The 19,947-nt window shown below is 29.3% G+C and overlaps 1 protein-coding gene across 2 annotated transcripts in view; it reads right to left on the reverse strand.

Moving 5' to 3' along the window:
* The window catches only part of LOC108565626 (transmembrane protein 47), a 111,579-nt gene that overhangs the window by 81,221 nt on the left and 10,411 nt on the right, over nucleotides 1–19,947 (reverse strand). Inside the window, exons 1-2 of one of the 2 annotated variants that reach the window (XM_017925180.1) lie at nucleotides 13,857–13,938; nucleotides 11,045–11,103 (exon numbers count right to left, since the gene is read on the reverse strand). In XM_017925180.1, coding sequence (XP_017780669.1) covers nucleotides 11,045–11,103; nucleotides 13,857–13,923 — 126 coding nt within the window. In that variant the 5' untranslated portion in view covers nucleotides 13,924–13,938. Of the gene's footprint in view, nucleotides 1–11,044; nucleotides 11,104–13,856; nucleotides 13,939–19,947 lie in introns of those variants that run through there. The other variant, XM_017925181.1, reaches the window with a different exon arrangement.

Consider the following 19,947-nt stretch of genomic DNA (forward strand, 5'->3'; position numbering starts at 1 on the left):
GATGAAACTTTTATAATCCATATAGTCCATATTAATACGTTCATTTCTAAAGAAGATTCAATAGAAAAATGTGTATATTCAGTCACTAAAAAATACAGTCTATGAAGAAAGAAAAATATAGACATTTTTTACACATAAAAAATCGTTTTTGGCACAACACACGTGATTACAAGTGAAAGAGTAGAAAATACGTGTTATCTCGTAGTTGTCAAAGTGTTAACAAGTTAACTACGAGATAACTCGTAGTTGTCAAAGTGTTAACAAGTTAAATAATTAAAAATTAATGTAAAAGTATAAATCAGTATCACATATTGTTATATATAGTGTGAATGCATCATTTGCAATTGTAAAATTATGTACTTTATGTATCAAGTTGTAAGATAGATGCAGTTGTTTTGGCGCAATGCAGCAGTGAGTAAATCTGAATCTGATCGCATCGCTCAAACTGTATTCCCAGAGCGTGTACATTCGTAAACCGTGTCGTAATAAAAAGTAAATAGTAGAGCAGAAGGTCTTTTGGTAATGGACTCGTGCCTCGATGACGATATTAGAGATCGGAATCTGTGTTTTAAGAAATGGCAGCAATAAGCAGTCAAGATATTTGTTTGTTCGTAGCGTTCCAAATCTGGATCCTCTTTTTGTATAAAAACGGAGAAGAGGAGCAAAGCTTCTTCGTCGTCTGCAATAAAAGAGCGCCGAATGCGGGAAAGGCCCAGAATTTATAGGACCAAATTTTCCGCCCTCATGTCGGAGAAGACGACACGCATATCCTTTCTCTTTCTTGGTGCCTCCCGCATCCATCTATATAAATATATGTGTGTATGTATATATATATAGACTTCAGAGGAGTCCCCAAATCACCCAGAAATATGTGCGGATCGGGGCACGTAAAATATCTACCATTAATGTCCGGAATCGAATTTATCCCGCAGACCGGAACATTCATCAACCTCTCCAGTTTATGTAGGCATGCATATGGACAGAGAGAGAGGAAAAAAAAGAAGAGATAATGCTTTCACATAAATTTAAGCCGAGCCATCGATTTCAGAATTATATTTTTATATTGGACCGTCTCTGCACGAACTATTTATTTCATATCCCACTGCTGCACTATTGTATATTAACTCCATAAATCAACAAAGCTAATAAAGGAGACAGATATCTTGGAAGAATAGAACGGATTCCAAAACGCTATTAATTTTTCCATATTTAAACGTTGACTGTCAAATACGAGATAACTCGTTGTTAATAGTCACGCTCTACAAGTTGACAGTTAATATTTTCTTCAACTGGTTGGTTAAATATTAGAAATTAGTTTAAAACGTGTTCGTTACGTCCTTTGTATGCATCATATAACAACGAGATAACTCGTAGTTAATAGTCGCCCTCTACGAGTTGACAGTTAACTTGCCGACTGTCAACTTCTAGGTTAATTATTAAAAATAGTTAAAAACACGTTATGATATAACTTCTTAATTGGAGTTATAAATTATATAACAACGAAAAAACTCGTAATTAGTAATAACCCTGTACGAGTTGACAGTTAACATGTCAATTGTCCATTTGTGGGTTAATTATTAAAATATAGTTAACAAACACGTTATGAAATAATTTCGTAACTGGAATTATATATTATATAACAACGAGATAACTCGTAGTTAATAGTAACCCTCTGCTAGTTGACATGTCAACTGTGGTTAAATATTAAAATATAGTTAACAAACATGTTATGAAATAACTTCTTAATTGGAATTGTACATTATATAAAGAGATAACACTAGATACCCTCTAATCTAGTACCAAATCGATATTATTTTTTCCATAATTAATCATCAACATTGACTGTTAACTACGAGATAACTCGCAGTTATAAAGTGTAGTACCTAGTAGTTAATAGTCACAAGTTGACAGTTAACAACTTTGACTCATCGTAAATATTAAACAATAGTTAAAAACAAGTTAGCAGTAAACATACTCACTGTCAACTTGAAAATTAAGTATTATATAATAGTTATAAACATTTTTGTTAAGAAATTGCTTCTTTATAGGCATCTTAATTATATAACAACGAGATAACTCGTAGAGTATATCTATTAGATACGAAGATATCTTTAATATAATTCCAAATTGCTGTTATTTTTTTCCATAATAACCTTCACGAAACGTTCACAGTCATCTACGAGATAACTCGTTACAAGTTGGCAGTTAACATGTTGACTGTCAATTTATAGGTTAAATATTAAAAATACATAAAAAAAAATGTTGGATAGATTGGATATAAGTGAGTATTTATATTTATGCATTTTAAAATCCTCGATTAGTCCGGTTTTAAATAGTGCGAGATATTATATATCTTTGCTGATTATCAACGTTTTTCTATATGACAAGTAGGTTATGTAAATGTTTTTATTAATTCAAAACCCTCGACCTACTTAATTTTTCTTCTCCCATTTAGTTGCGGCCGTTTACCATATGTTTGTGTGCATTAATTCCAGCTCATGGTAAATTAATTATAAGGGAAATGCAAACATGAGCGATCTCTCAGTAAATGTAACGGGCAGTTTAGTAAATCGGTCGTTAAACAAAGGGGTCAAGGATCGATACCGGCATTTAGGTATTATACGCAATAATTATTACGTGAATCGTGCAACGATGCATCCAAGTTTCTCGGGTGTTAAGTGCATCCATCATCTTGCAGCTTCGAAGCGGATAACATCCACAAAGGCATATCACCACTCGAAACTATGATTGAATATGTTTTGTAAGCGCTTCGAATGTTGCAGCTCATTGAAACAAAACCCCAGAATATTATCAGAGAACTCCAATTTGGGAAATAGTTTCGTTTGAAGGCATCACCGTTATTAACGAAAACTTTCCCGAACAAGATTTGCAACAGTTCTCCTCTCATATTGCATGCAAATCCGTGAGATATTCTAAAATAAAAATAATAAAACAAAAACTATTTGAAACATACATATTTCTCACTAGAATAATATTACAAAATGAAAATGTTTTAAAACGTAAGCAGATTTCTCGAATGCCTGTGATTATGCACAACTAAAATGCGCAGACAACAAATTCCGAATTAGAATTTGCATGGAAATCACCAGGAATGTTGCATCGCAGCGGAATGCATCTGCATATTTAGATTGCTGTAATTATAAGTTCAATTAATTAAACATTCATTGGCCTTTGTATTGATGAGCTCGGCCGTTCGAAAGCCAAGTTTCCGAAGCGGAATTTCCTCCTCTGCAGACGCATTTCATAGATAAACATTATATGGTCGCACGAAATTTGCATTGGTCTAACCACTTTGGTATTGTGAATGGTTCCAAAACTTGAACAATATATAAATAGTTAAAATAAATACGATTGAGAGGAAATATGTAATGCAGCGAAAAAGTCAATCTTGATTTATTCAGTGAAAATAATATAATAATAATACATTCGCTCGGTGAAATGCGGTGACATTTTTGCGCGAAGAATGAATTCGCGTCGAGTTTCGCGCTATCACACGTAATGCGGTCTTCTTTATTGAGTCATGTTACATATTTTGACGTGGGAAAATGGCATTAAAAGCTAATACGTTTTCGCGCGTCGACGGTCGTGAGTTCAATTTGAATCTCCCGCCTAACGTTTTGTTTTGATGGCTCAGTGACGTAACTGTCGAGAGAACCAATGAGATTATTATATTTTTAAATATTTCGGATTGTAAACGAATCAGAAAAAACACATATTCAAATAACGAAAAACGTATAGAATGATTAAACTTATGGCCGCTTTTTAAATCAATGATAATACAACAACAATTTTTATTAAAATTGACAAATTTTTTTTTTTTGATATTTCTTTATGGGTAATTCTACAATAATATGGAATCTATTGAATAAATTGTAATCACTTACTAACAGAATATGTCTACAATTATTTACACAAATAAATATAGAATATAAACAAAAATATTCAATGAAATATACTTATCATTTACCAATTTGATCTTTGAAATTAAAGAAAAAACAAGGAAAGTCCGGTTTTGAAACTCGAACAAATACTTGAAAGTATAACAAAGATGTTGTATTCTTTCATTTGTTAGAAAAAAGCCAAATCAAATACTTTAGATAAATTTCTTTAAACAAAAATCAAATTATGGTTATTTTAATGAATAAATCTCAACTATTAAATTCCACAATACTCCTATAATTATTGAGTATTATATAAAAAAAATATGAATAAAAATGTTCAATTTCCTCAGTAAAATATATTTCTTTTATCATTATTTACCAATTTTAAAAATTCAAGAAAAAAAAAAGAAACTTGAACAAACAATCAAAATTAGAACAAAGTTTCCGCATTCTTTCTTTAGTTTAACAAAAAACATACCGGACTCTTTAAAATCGGACAAATCGAGTAACTAAATACTTATAAATATACTTTACTATAAGCTATCATTTCTGTAAAAATAAAAATATATTTTGTACAAACTTTTGAAAATTTATTTTTCTTTTACTCAATCAAAATTTTGAGATTTTTAAAAACGGAGTATAGTGAATCAATACTATTGTGAATACGGAATGATTGAAGCTATAATATGTTGTATGTAACAAATATAAATAAAATAATTAATTATTTGAAAAAAAATATTAAATATACAGGTAAACGTCGTGTTGCGCCGGTTCGATTTACGCCGATTCACAATAACGCCGCTGCGAAATAACGCTTAATAATTGTTGATTTTACACTTATATAGAGAAAAACCCTACAGTTTCCTCATTGTAAATAATGGTTCATTTTATGCCGATTCGATTTGCGACGGCTTTTGTAAGAATAGAACGTATAACGTACTTGTTTACCATTATGATCTTTTCATATATTGCTTGAATATATTTGTAGGGTTCGGAACGTATTTATTCAATTTGCATTATTTGTTATGGGGAAATTTAACTCGAAACTCGAACAATTTTTAAATAAGTTTATTCAAAATAGAAATTTTAAATAATTTACAAATTTTCTAATTAACTATTAACAAACATCAGTAAAAAAAAATACTAAACACTTTGATATGTAAAGTAAAGATATTTTTTGGTAAATTACTTGCATTATTTTGTTGAATTATTGATTGATGTTAATAATAGTTTGGTAGGTTTCGAAATATACTATATTTTATGCTACATAATTTTGTTGTTAACAATCAACTTTTATGTATAAAGCAAAGACGTTTTTGTTGAATTAATTAACACATATTAATCATCATCAATAGTTTCTGAATTTGTGGTTGATGGATAATGGCATTACTATTAATTAATTAATTATTAAATAATTATTAATTAACATATTAATTAATTAATATGTGTTAATCTGCGTAAAATGTTCAGTAGTTAATCTGCTTTAATCGTTTTGTAGGTTTCGAAATATGCTGTATTTTATGCAAAATTATTAATTATTTTTTACTTAAAAACAACAGCAAAACTTCTGACAAAATAAAAATATTCTACTCTTTGATATTTAAAGTAAAGACTCCCCTCCGCTCCCACATTTCATGAAATAAATAAAAGTTTAACAGTAATTTGGAAAATTGCTCAATGTACTATTCGCGCCTCCCCTTAGAATAGTCCGCACCTCCCTAGGAAGGCGCGCTTCACAGTTTGGAAAACGCTGGTATAGATGATGATTAGTTTCTGAATTTGTGGTTGATGGATAATGGCAGAAATATAAATTTATCTATGTTAATCTGCGTAAATAGTTTGTTAGGTTTCAAAATATAGGGATATTTTGTGTTGAAATATCGATGGGCTTTGACGCGAGTCAATTATTTAGAAACATATTAGAAGCTTAGCGCTCGGGTAACCCACCCAAAATTCCGTTGTAAAATATGCAACCCATTAGGGTTAGTTTTGAATGATGGGCGGCATAATTCCACCCTAAATCCCGACGGGAATAATTCATGCAGCCGAGGCAGAAAACGCATTGAAAATCGGATGCGGCCGTTTAATTAGCACCGACCGAGCCATTATTACAGCCCCCCCGTTCGCAATTTAAATTAAGTTTTCTCATATTCGGGATTGAAACTAATCCACGCGGGAGCTGGATTTTCTGCTAATCAGCCGGATTGATTCAATAAGTCCGACGCGGTTCTAATTGCGCGCAAGGCAATCTCTTTTCTATTTGGAACGATCAATTTCTATCCTAGATGAACGTAATGAACTGTTACATAACATCGTCGCTCCACCATTGGGTTTCAATGTTCGGTAAGGAGTATTCAGATATTTCCTAAATGCAATGAGCTGGTAACGTGCTAATTAGCGCTACATGCACCACATACCTAGGTTTCGACGGTATTGTCTACCTTTAGCAAGTTTATTTGTGTGCATCCAATTACCAAACTAATTCAATACTGCTAATTCCCAGTGAATGCTTTAGAATTTCGTGTAGGTATTTCAACAGATAAATGTGGAGAAACACTCTTCTGTCTTTTAATATTAAATCTCCTTTTAAATTTACTTTTTTTTTACAAAATTTAAATAATAATATGTTGAATCTCTTACATACTTTACATATTTTCTTGTGGTAAGATAAAAAGTGATTAAACATTCGTATCTTTCAGCTATCAGTAAAACAAACAAATATTTTTATTCAAAATATACAAATACAATCTTACTTCTCTACGTTTTATTCCTCAATCTTATATTTTTCCAAAACAATAAGCACTTTATATCAGAGAGTCGAACCAAAATTAATTTTGTTGCGGTTTGCGGTTCCAGATTCGATTTCGGTTCGTATAAAAATTTCGGTTCAGTTCCGGTTAAAATTAAAATTTTAAAAAAATCATCGAAAAAAAATCAATTTAAATTGGTTAGTTAATTAATAAAATCGAGTCAAATATCAAATTTTGGTTTATTTTTATTTATCAAATTCCCTTCTCAATTAGTGACTAGTTCAACACATGCATTTTGTAATGTTTCTTCAGTCATGTGCTTTCTCTTTCCTCTTCAAATTTTCTGTTTTTAGTCGGTGGTTGATTGGTGGTGATTGAGTCTTTATTTACATTGATGATTAAGCATTCCCACGGATTTTGGTCTTGATGGTTTTGTTTATTATTTATTTGTTTATTTCAAAAAAGATATACATTCTTTGTATATAAATTAAAGTGCAATAAGAGATTATGAAAAATAATTGAGCCGAAATTAACCGTAATTAAAATTGCGTTACGGTTTCGGTTTTTGATTTGAGCAATTTTTCGGTTCGATTTCGGTTCGACACTCCGGTTCAAATATCCTAATAAAATTTCAATTATAATGCATTAGTGGTCCATGTAAAATTTCGTCGAGGGCCGCATGAGGCCCGCGGGCCACAAGTTTGAGACCACTGATTAAAACGAACTCATTTAATCAAATGTTAACACAATCATTAACATTTAAAATCTAATTTGTGAATTATTCATAGAAATCATGATCAAAATTTAGTCGTGAACATAGAATTAATTAGACTGCATTTTAATTAAATTTCGTCGTATCGTCGGTCCGGCCCCGTATGTGTTTATGTAACTTTTCCAATTGTAGGACCAAACATTGCGGAACGTCGGGTTTTGGTCGACCAAATATTTGCGCTCTGCTTATAATAGAAGCGAAAATCCCCAAAAAAAAAAAAAAAATAAAAACTACGAAACTTACACGACCAAAAACCCGAACGTAGAGAGCAGAAACTCCACCCTCGGGGGAACCATTAATTCCGAACTGCAATATTGCGGATACGTGTAAATTGTTAAGCGCTTCACATCATTGAATACGTAATGATTTTAAATTGTAATCACATTTATTTATTTAAAATCATCATCATCAGCATTAAAATTATAATTGAAATGAAATTAAAAAAAAACCTAGCAAATAAATTCCGTTTTCGCATGTTTATGGAATAAATGTAAATATTGCATTTTCACAATTTACGTTTAATCGGTAAAGAAAAACAATAATAAAAGTGTAATTTAATTAAACTCGTTGCATTTTTAAAGTCGCTCTAGTGGAATGAACTGCCGTGTGGTAGCTTCTAGCGTGAATTATGGATAATGCGGATTAACAATATAAAAAATATGCTAGGATCAAGCTCGTTTGGGGAGATGTGCAGCTGTTTTTATTAATTAAAATTAAAATAAAACTTCGTTTCATGCTTTTCAAGTGGAGCAGAATTAAACGAAGAGGAAAATATGCTTTTGTATATAATATTTACATTTATTTATTTATTTATTTAACATCAGCATTAACTTTATAACTGAACAAAATAAATGTACGTGAATATTGTTTGCTACGTAAATATTCATAAAATACGTGTGCAGATAAATGCAACGAGGAAAAATCATTATATCTCAGTTAATGATTATTTAATAATGGTAATATCCGAAGATGAATAATAAAATAATTCGTTTCGTTAAATAGTAAAATAGTAAAATATATAAAAGTTTAAAATTTTAAATGTTTTTTGATTTTTTATATGGCTACTTTTTCAAATTTAAAAGTTTATTTCACAGAGGAAAACATTAGTTATAAGACTGAAGGTGGGTTTATTAAAAAGAATGAAGTTTTTTGTTTAATTTGGAGGAATAGGAAATGTGACATACATGGTTTATAGTTTCTAGGAGAGACTTTGGTTTTGTCTTTAGTTTTCATAGCAGTCTTAGTTATCGAATTATTACATAAAACGTAAGGACTTTACATATTGCATGAGAATTGGAAATACCACATGTCTGCTTACGAGTTCATTGAAAAGGCCGTAATCTTTAATTTGTATATTCTGTGATCTAATTAACTTGCGTAGTAATTAGTTAATACGTGAAAACTTTACATCTTTAATTTTGATCCTGATTACAAGAGAATGGGAAATATCACATATCTGGTTGTGAGTTCATTGAATAGGCCATAGTTATGTCATTAATTTGTATATTCTATGATGTAAGTTACTTGCTTGGTTATCTAGTAATTAGAAATTTTTTAAATAATTTACATCTTCAATTACGAAACGTGTTTAGTATATGTATTGTCAAAGTGTTTACAGAAGAATAGGAAATACCACATACCTGATTGTGAGTTCATTGAATATTTCATAGTTTTGTCTTTAATTTGTATATTGTATGATCCAATTAACTTACGTGGTTTTCGAGTAATTAGATAAAACCTGAAGACTTTATATCTTTAACTTTAAAACCTGATTACATCAGAAATACCACATATCTGGTGAGTTCATTGAAAAGGCCATGTCTTTAAGTTTTATATTGTGTGATCTAATTAGCTTGCGTCGTTATCGAGTAATTAGCTAAAACGTGAAGAGTTTACATCTTTAACTTAAAAACTTTATTACAGAAGAGTAGGACATACCAAATATCTGGTTGTAAGTTCATTGAAGAAGTCATAGTTTTGTCTTTAATTTGTATATTGTATGATCTAATTAATTTACCTAGTTACCGAGTAATTAGCTAAAACGTGAAGACTTTACATCTTTAACTTAGAAACTTGATTACAAAAGAATAGGACATAACAAATATCTGTTCATTGAAGAGGCCATAGTTTTGTCTTTAATTTGTATATTTATGATCTAATTAACTTACGTCGTTATCAAGTAATTAGCTAAAACGTGAAGACTTTATATCTTTAACTTTAAAACCGGATTACAACAGAAATACCACATATCTGGTGAGTTCATTGAAAAGCCATAGTTTTGTCTTTAATTTGTACATTGTGTGATCTAATTAGCTTGCATGGTTATCGAGTAATTAGCTAAAACTTGAAGACTTTACATCATTAACTTAAAAACTTGATTACAGGAGAATAGGACATACCAAATATCTGGTTGTGAGTTCATTGAAGAGGACATAGTTTTGTCTTTAATTGTTATATTGTATGATCTAATTATCTTGTATGGTTATCTAGTAATTAGATAACGTGAAGACTTTACATCATCAATTTTAAAACCTGATTACAGGAGAAAAGGATATACCACATATCTGGTTGTAAGTTCATTGAAGAGGCCATAGTCTTTAATTTGTACATTGTAATAATTAGCTTGAATGATTATCAAGTAATTAGATAAACAGATTCCATCTTGTGTAATCATAAAATATACAAATTAAATTGAAGGTTTATTTATTATATAAAAATTTAAAAAAATGGAAAATATTGTCTAAATTTATTTTTGAATTGGAAAAATCATTAAATCTTAGTAAGTAATAATTTATGTATATTATTATTTATTACTTATATTTTTTATATGAAAATTAATCCGAAATGAAAAGATTTTTCAAACTTTCCTTAACTTAAGTGGTTATGTCGTATATATTCGTCATGGTATCTTGTATTGCGCAGCGCTTATGACGAAAAATACGTGTATAAAGTACAATATAAAATAACAATTTAGTAACGCGGAAACAACATTTTCATAAATTTGTAATATAATTTCTTAGCACTTTAATCAAATTAGTTGCATTATGCAAGTCGGGCGCATGGAGTAAGTAAAGCTTATTGCAAATATAAATTATGTGAAATGCGGATTAACACACAAAAAAAGAAGATACGTTAGGACGAAGCTCGTCTGGGGAGATGTGTAGCCTGCTTCTTTTTTAATTAAAATTAAAACGAAACCTGCTTCTCGTCTGGAATAGAATTAAAGGAAGAGGTAACAAAATAAAACAAAAACCAACAACCGAAAGAAGAAGAAAAAAACAAAGAGGATTGAAAATGGAGGACAGCTTCGCGCGAATTTCCCCAAAGTAATCCGAAACTAGACGTGACGAGCGACGAACTCCTCCGAACCGCACAAAAGTCTTGTTATAGTCGAGTTGATATGAGCAAGTGTTATCGTCGGTTGGCGCTTGTTCAAATCTCCTCTCCGACTTATCCCCAGAAGAGATATTGCCGCAATCTCGGATAAAGGAATGGAAATAATTTCGCACACGCGACGAATTATTTCATCCTCCTTACCTCGTACGGTCTACAACTTTCTTCTCGGATTCCCTCGAGCCTTCGAAACATTCACTTCTTTTTCTTATTCTTTCTTGACTTACCTTCAAGGGTCTCGTGATGGTGACCGTTTCAATCGTCGTCGTCGGCTCCGCCATCGCATCTGCAAAAAAAAAACGAAACAAGTAACGGAATTAATAACGAAGGAACGACAGCTTGCACACACTATGGTTTTTATGAAAAGGGTCTTCATCTTCATTGAATGAACCGGAACCGAACCCTTTTGTGTTCGCAGTTCAGTGTCCTTCCTGTTTATTGAGAAACTGCCGACGCAGTATTTATGTTTGCATTTAATGCTTAGACTTTATCTGAGAAGATTGAAATCTGGACACGAGTTTATAAAGATTGTTTTTTTTTCTTCGTACTCCGACTGCCGTGGGAAAAACATATCCATTCACACGGCTCGATAATATCAGGCAACACCTTGATATCAATATTACTCGTATAGGAATTGATTGTAAAACGTAATCTCGTTTTACGACAGAAGTTTCATGTTTAATACGACGCATTTGTGTAATTCAAGTTTCAGAAATTTGTTTTCGGTTTGCGACCCTACCGTTTTTTCTTTTCATTTCTTAATCGTAAAATATTTCAAGTTACGAGGATATATCTTAACTTGAAATATTTTTTTACGATCGGTCCTAAAATATGGCTAAACGATTCAGCTTTTATAATTCATTCAGTTTCAGTTGCTTCCATTAATATTAGTATATATTCAGCATCCAATTTCTTCCTACAGCATCAATTTATAATTTTTAATCACTATTTTAAATTTACAAGAACAAATAAACAACAAAAACCAATAGAATTAGTTTCATTTCTACATTTCCTGGCATTAAATGAATTTAATTGAATTATTAAATTAATTTAATGCCACGAACAAATCTTCTAAGAAAAAAATATGCTGTTTTACTATTTTACATGAAGTTTACACCATATTTTAGTCAATAATTAACATTTTATAACAAATTTTATATTAAAAAATGCGTAATAAAAGACTCATGTAACCATAATATAATGAAAAGTTTTATAGTTTTCGAATAATCTTGAAATTTTTTATTTTACTAAATCAACAAACTTTGACTCCTTATAATAATAAAACGAGAACCCCAACAATTATGTCAATCACCTTATAGGAAAACGATAATCACCGCAAGCAAAAATTTTGGTAATTATTTTACTTCTTCAATGTTCCTATTAGATTACGTAGTTATCGAGTAATTAAATAAAAATTAAATTAAGTGAAAACAAAGATGAAAATTTTCTGATTTAGGTCATTAATTAACATTATGTAACTGTAGTTATATCAAAATATGTACAATAGAAGGGCCCATTTGATCTAAAGTTAACATATATATAAAAAAAGTTATAGTTTTCTAATTATTCTGAAATATCTTCACATACTTTTCTCGAAGAAATATTCAGATAAATCGCCAAATTTTCGGAGTTCATTACAAAAAATTTATTAACACCATAAACAATGGGTTCATTAGAAAGGTTGTAGTTTTTTCATTACTATACTTATTTGATGTTCATCTTAGTATACGTAGTTATTGAGTAATTAAATAAATTTTGTAAAAATATATCGATTTTTTAACAAAAAACAAGACAAGCGTTGGGAGCTTATTACAAAAAAAACTAAAGAAAGTAGAGTCATTGGAAAGGTTATAGTTTTGTCCTTACTTTTCTTATTCGATGTTTTTCTTAACCTACTTAGTTTTCGAATTATAAAATAAATAAAGAAGACGTAAAAAAAGTAGAAGAATGGTCAAATCTTTTTAGTATTCGTAGTTATTGAATAATTAAATAAAAAATAAAAATGTGAAAACTGAAATGAAAAATCTCAATAACTCGGTTATGTTTATTAATACATTATTTAAGAATAGTTATTCCAAAAGATGCAAATAGAGTAAAGTTAATATAATTTTGAGTTCTTTTGTAATAACTTATTACACGTCAAATGTTGCCAAAAATTTCGGCAAATTTTGAGAATTCATTACAACAAAAACTATGAAAGCCACAAACAAAATAGTAGTCATTGGAAAGGCTATAGTTTTGTCATTAATTTTCTTATTCGATGTTCTACTTATCCCACTTAGTTTTCGAATATTAAAATAAATAAAGAAGACTTAAAAAAGTAGAAAAATTGTCAAATCTTGATTATTACTTAACATTACGTAACATCAGTTATATCATAAAAATGCGGAATAGAACAGTTCGTTTGACATAAACTTAATATATATAAAAAAAAATAATCTGTAATATCTTATTAGACCATTGTTTTCAAAACGAAAGCTATATTCAGAAAAATGGCTAAATTTTCGTAGTTCATTACAAAAAAATCTGTTGAGACCATAAACCAAACAATGGGTTCATTAGAAAAATTGTAGTTTTTTCATTACTTTACATATTTGACGTTCTTATTAAGCCAAATTTTGGAAATTCACTACAAAAAAACTATGAAAGCCACAAACCCTATAGAAGAATCATTGGAAACGATATAATTTTGTCATTATTCGATGTTCTTGTTATCCTACGACGAAAAATATCCATATTTTTAAAAACGCCAAATTTTGGGATTTCATTACAAAAAAAAATCTAAAGAAAGCAGATTCATTGGAAAACTAGTGTTTTCAAAAAATATCGAAAAAAAAAACACCAAATTTTGGGAATTCATTACAAAACGCTCTACAAACCATAAACCCATTAGTCTATGGCTATAGTTAAATCGACAAACTCAACGGTATGTTCTTTAGAAAGGCCATAGTTTTGTCTTAGAAGTGCGAATTGGAAGATGTAATTATCATATGCCGTTATAAATAAATTAGGTAAACCGTGAAGAAACAATGATCTTACCTTTCTTCAAATTATTTCTAATAGAATTAAGTTTAATTCTCTCCGTCACACTATCGCAACTGCTCATTTTGCAAAATCTACTTAATCCCAAACGAAACTGAAAGGTTTATAAAGTGAAATTGTATATTTTAAACTGAAAAAATATTTTAAAATTTTAATAAATTAATATATTCTATTTACTGTAAAATGAAATGTATGAAATTATAAATTTCGGTTGTTGTTTTGTTGTCTTTGTAATAACATAGTAAAATAACAAATATCAATCTCCAAATATGTTTTTTAGGTCATGGCTTGTACAGACAGCATTATTTACAATAGCAATTTCGAATACCAAGTTGAAATTTCGTATGAATACATACAACGGTTTAAATTATTTTAACCGGAATTGTTGCGAAATTAGTTTCGCATATGAGTTCTAGTGTCAAAAGGTGAAATTCACAAAATAGATATTGCTGAATATCCCTGTTTTGTACATTCAATTCGTTTAATTTAATTGCAATATCAACAGTAATTCAATCTATATTACAACAAGCGATTCCTTATTTTTATAATTTTGTGTTGAAATATTTCATTGAATTGTGTCGAACAAATATACAATTTCTCTTTACAATTTAATAGTATTAAATTTACACACACGAACGGATTTATATCAACCGCACCGACGAAGCTGTGGAGTGGAACTACCGAAGTTTTCCATCACAGATTCGTTTTCGTATGGGAATCATTCGCAAAGTCTCCACGTGCGTTTTGAATCCAGAACTAATGACGGTGAAATGAAAGTTCGCAGACTCAATTGTGTGAAACTTTATGTATTTCTGGGATAAATGCAAGAAGTCATTAACAATTCGTAACAAAACTTTCACCTTAGAAATTAATAATAATAAATATGTAACATTGAATTAAAATCAGATGCATTTTATGTGCGCTAATTAACAGTATGATAATTAAATGAGTGTATTAATTATGCAGTTAGAAAATTTTAATGGGAATTGGCTATAAATCTATTTGTAATTGTATAATTAAAGTTCATTTTACATTGAAATTAGATTAAGTCTTAAATTATAATGTAACTCTTTTTTCGCAAATAAATGTGTTATGTCGATAATTAATTAGGTGAATAATTTTATAATTAGAAAAATAAACAGAATTATTTTTACTTTAGAATATGAACTTGAGAAAATTTATATAACAGTTGTATAAATCTTTCATTTAGTTTCCAACTTTTAAGTTTTATTTTACCTAACACATTATACCTCACCTAGTGCGGGTTAGAATCCGGATTAATCGAGGTATTTATAATCGCATAAAAATAAACTTGATTACATATGAAGGAAAAACCGATCCTTTATATACACAAAAATAATAATTTTGTGTACTTTTTTTATCAAATTTAGATTGTTATGGATTTTTTAAACCGGACTGTAATAAATTCGAAATGATCGAAGCCGTATTATGGATTATAATGAGACAAAATCAGAGTTATTTCTAGCTTTAGATGGTTGGTTTTATTCATAAAGAAAATAGATTTTTAAAGGTTTTGTATTACATTTTCAATTTAGTCCATGATTTCTATTGTTGAATGAGTATCTAAAATATGATAACTGTTTATTTTTATCAATGTTATAAAATCACAAGTGATGTAATTTGAAAATGTCGATAACAAACAGAATACGTGTGTAAAGAAACAAAAAAAAACATGTTTTTTTTAGGTTCGGAAATCAATCAATCAAAATATTCCATTTTATTATTTTCCATCAGAAAACAAACATGTTACATGTTGTCAATTTTTTTTAAAAACTCCCAACAGAAACAAACTAAACAAATAAAATAAAAAATAATAGTACTGGCCCCAATTCGAACGATAAATTTCGTCGACACAACTGTTTTTAACAAATATGTTTTTTTGCATCGAATAGTTTTGCGTCTGTATTTATGTAATTTCGTTGAAAATTTATACATAGTATGTCTGATTGGGTCAATATTTTCAAGATTGTAGATTGACCACAGTGTACTTATGTAATTTTGTTGAAAATCTATCCATTATGTGTTTTGGGTCTAGATTTATAAAGTTTGTGGATATACCGTAATTACGTCTATATTTGTTAAGTAATTACGTTGAAAAACTATTAATGATGTGTCTGGGTCAAGATTTTTTACTTCATAGTTGCGACTATATTTGTTAGGTAATTTCCTTGAAAAACTATCAATTAGGTGAGTAGGGTCAAGATTTTTAAAGTTTGTAGAGTGATCACAGTTGCGTCTGAATTTCTTATGTAATTTCGTTATGGGTGTATGGTCAAGATTTTTAATATTTGTGGAATAACCATAGTTGCGTTTGTATTTCTTATATAATTTCGTTGAAAGACCATACATTATGGATATATGATCAAAATTTTTGTTACATCGGTATTTGTGTGTGGGGTCAAAGTATTTAGAGTGACCACAGTTGCGTCTGTATTTCTTATGCAATTTCGTTGAAAAACCATCCATTATAGGTGTATTGTCAAGATTTTTAATATTTTTAGATTAACCATAGTTTCGTCTGTATTTGTTGTGTAATTTCATTAAAAATCCATCTATTTTGTGTGTGGGGTCAAAGTTTGTAGAGTGACCACAGTTGCGTCGTAGCGTATTTTTAAGTAATTTCGTTGAAAAACCATCCATTATGGGTGTATGGTCAAGATTTTTAATATTTGTGAAATAACCATAGTTCCGTCTGTATTTTTTGTATAATTTCGTTAAAAATCCATCTATTTTGTGTGTGGGTTCAAAGTTTGTAGAGTGATTACAGTTGCGTCTGTATTTTTTATGTAATTTCGTTAAAAAACCATCCATTATAGGTGTATGGTCAAGATTATTAATATTTGTAGATTAACCATAGTTGCGTCTGTATTTGTTGTATAATTTCGTTAAAAAATCCATCTATTTTGTGTGTGGGGTCAAACTTTGTTGAGTGATTACAGTTGCGTCTGTATTTCTTATGTAATTTCGTTGAAAAACCATCCATTATGGGTATATTTTCAAGATTTTTAATATTTTTAGATTGTCCATCATATTTGTGCCAAAGTAATTTTTGGCGAATATAAAATAAATATTACTACCCTCAAAAAAAATTCAGAGCGGTTGAAGTTGAAAAATTTAGAAAATTATATTTTAACCAAAGACGATATACTAATTCTACTTAAGCTATTTAATTATATGATATGATAAAAAACCATAATTGCGTCTGTATTTGTTATGTAATTTCGTTAAAAATCCATCTATTGTGTGTGTGGGGTCAAGATTTATAAAGTTTGTAGATTGACCATACTTGCATCAATATTTGTTATGTAATTTCGTTGAATATAAATGCATTGTGTGTGTGGGGACAAGATTTTTAAACTTTGTAGATTGATCACGAAATATTGTTACTATTATAAATTGCTTAGTTTGGAATTATTTTACGAGTGCACTTTTCATATATATATGTATAACATTTTTTTCATAACGATGATGTATTGAATGGCTTTTTTTTTCATAAATTGCCTGAAAAATAAATTATCCCGTGGGGGTGCACGGAAATAAATTTTAATTAAATCGCAATTCGAATTGGCGTTTTGTTCTCCGACCACCCCCACCCCTCCGGATGCCATTATTGGTTTTTGATTCCGAGTCATATTTAACGCTTTCAGAGCCAATTACGCAAAATCGCCGCAGCACCCGATTGCATAAAACGCAATCATCATCATCAATTTGCCTGCCATTCTGTTATTAATAACGCAGAACTTACAATTTTGCGCGCAAAACTGCGAATATTGCAAACGGTAGTCATGAAAAACGCGAAAACAGAATTCGATTTAAATGGAAATTTATCTAAACTAGCCGGTTGCAAATTGGAACAATTCATCTGCTTTTGGGGGTTTAATTTATTGATAATTAAGCAAGCAAATGAACGTTATTGATATTAATAGTACATTGGGTTGGTTTTCGTTTAACGAAATTCGGACAACGAACACTTTTGCAAAAGATTTCGGACAACAAACACATGTTTGGATAACGAACCCAAAATGTTCGTAAACTGAAATCGTCAAAGTAAAGTTAACTTTAACGATTTCGGTTTACGAACAATTTGGGCTAGTAACAACAGATTATGTTCATTAACCGATTATTATTAGTTTTAAGTTTAATTACAATTACCTCTCGACTTACAACCATTCGCACTTATGATCAAATAAAAAACATCAACCACAAAATTAGTCAAATATATTATTTACTTATATACCAATTCAAAATCAGAAATAAAATCTATTAATTCTAATATCCACATGCATACGTCTATTTTTTTTTTTTTTTTTCATATAAAATTTGACTTACGACCATTTCAACTTACATACAGAACGGAATACTACCGTAAGTAAAGCAAAAAAAAAACGTTTGAAAGATTTGTAAACCCGTTTGAAACAATGATTATTTGAAGGGGGAACAGTGGATTTAGCAGAGAATAATAAAAAGTTGCAGACGCTCAGGAAGTTTTACCTCAAAGCGTCTAGTTGAATCACGTACTTTTTTAAACTTTAAAGCTGATTTTTTACTGAAGGATTTTTTTTTCGAATTGGTTTCATAAAATTTGTCAACTCATGAGTCAAATGATGCATTCAGAATCGTATAAAGAATCATACAATGAAAACATATAAAAGGCTTTAAAAAATTATGTTATATAGAAATTCTTATATAATACGCAAATTATTCAAGATATTTTTTAACTTCAATGCAATAGTTACAAGACTATATGGAAATTTGTATATAATACGCAGACTATTCAAGATATTTTCAATTTCAATTCAATATTTGCTTTGGTACAAAATTATATAAAAACAAATATGTTAAGAAAAATGAAAATATTATAAGAATATTCGAATATAATACGCAGACAATTTAAGATATTTTCAACATCAATTCAATATTGACATATCGACAAGAAATTACCCAAACTGATATTCATAAAAATTAAAATATTTGATGGAAATTCGTATATAATACGCAGACAATTCAAGATATTTTCAACATCAAATCAATATATACTTTGCTGCAAGATATTGGCAACAATTATGTGAATATAAATGAAAATATTATATGGAAATTCGTATATAATACGCAGACTATTCCAGATTCAATTTCAATTCAATAACTACAAGAACTTACCGAAAATTTTGTTAATAAAAATGAAAATATTATATAGAAATTTGAATATAATACGCAGACAATTCAAGATATTTTCAACATAAATTCAATAGTAACTTTGCTACAAGATAAAAATGAAAATTTTATGTGAAAATTCGTATATAATACGCTAACTGTTTAAGATATTTTCAACTTAAATTCAATAGTCATTTTGTTACAAGAAATTACTGAAATTTATGTTAATAAAAATGAAAATATTATAAGGAAAATCGTATATAATAGGAAAACTATTCAAGATATTTTCAACTTCAGTTTCAAAATATTATATGAAAATTCGTATATAATACGGAAACTATCCAAAACATTAATAAATGCAATATTTACTTTAAAATGAAAGTATCACAGTATAACGCGAATTACTTCAACGTGCTAAAAATATTGGGACAACATTTTTTATACAACGCGATTCTCGTACAACGAAATTCCGTGTTATATGAGGAAAACACGATTCCATACAACGCGTATCGTTTTACTGTATGTAGAAATTCGTGTATAATACGCAAACTATTCAAGATGTAAAAAAAATCGCACTTAGAAAATACATCAAAGATTTACGAAATACATGAGAACAAACAAAATAAATAATTAAATTACACATGAAAACATTTAAAAAACATTTAATTTCTCATTTTACATATGGAGAAATTATCAAAATGCACATACATAATTCACTGCTACTCGTGTTCACTGCAAAACGCACATCTTCTTGTGAAATTGGTTGGATTCACCGCATAAAGAAAAACCGCACCAAAAATAAAATCGCATAAAAAAGGACCGCACACTAACAGGTTCTACAGTACTATGAAAATGACGATAATAAAAATGTAATATTTTCATGTTTATTAACATCATTTTCTGTAAATATTCGTTT

The sequence above is a fragment of the Nicrophorus vespilloides genome, unplaced genomic scaffold (assembly GCF_001412225.1).
Source record: "Nicrophorus vespilloides isolate i.1.1-1 unplaced genomic scaffold, Nicve_v1.0, whole genome shotgun sequence".
Classification (NCBI taxonomy): Eukaryota; Metazoa; Arthropoda; class Insecta; order Coleoptera; family Silphidae; genus Nicrophorus; species Nicrophorus vespilloides.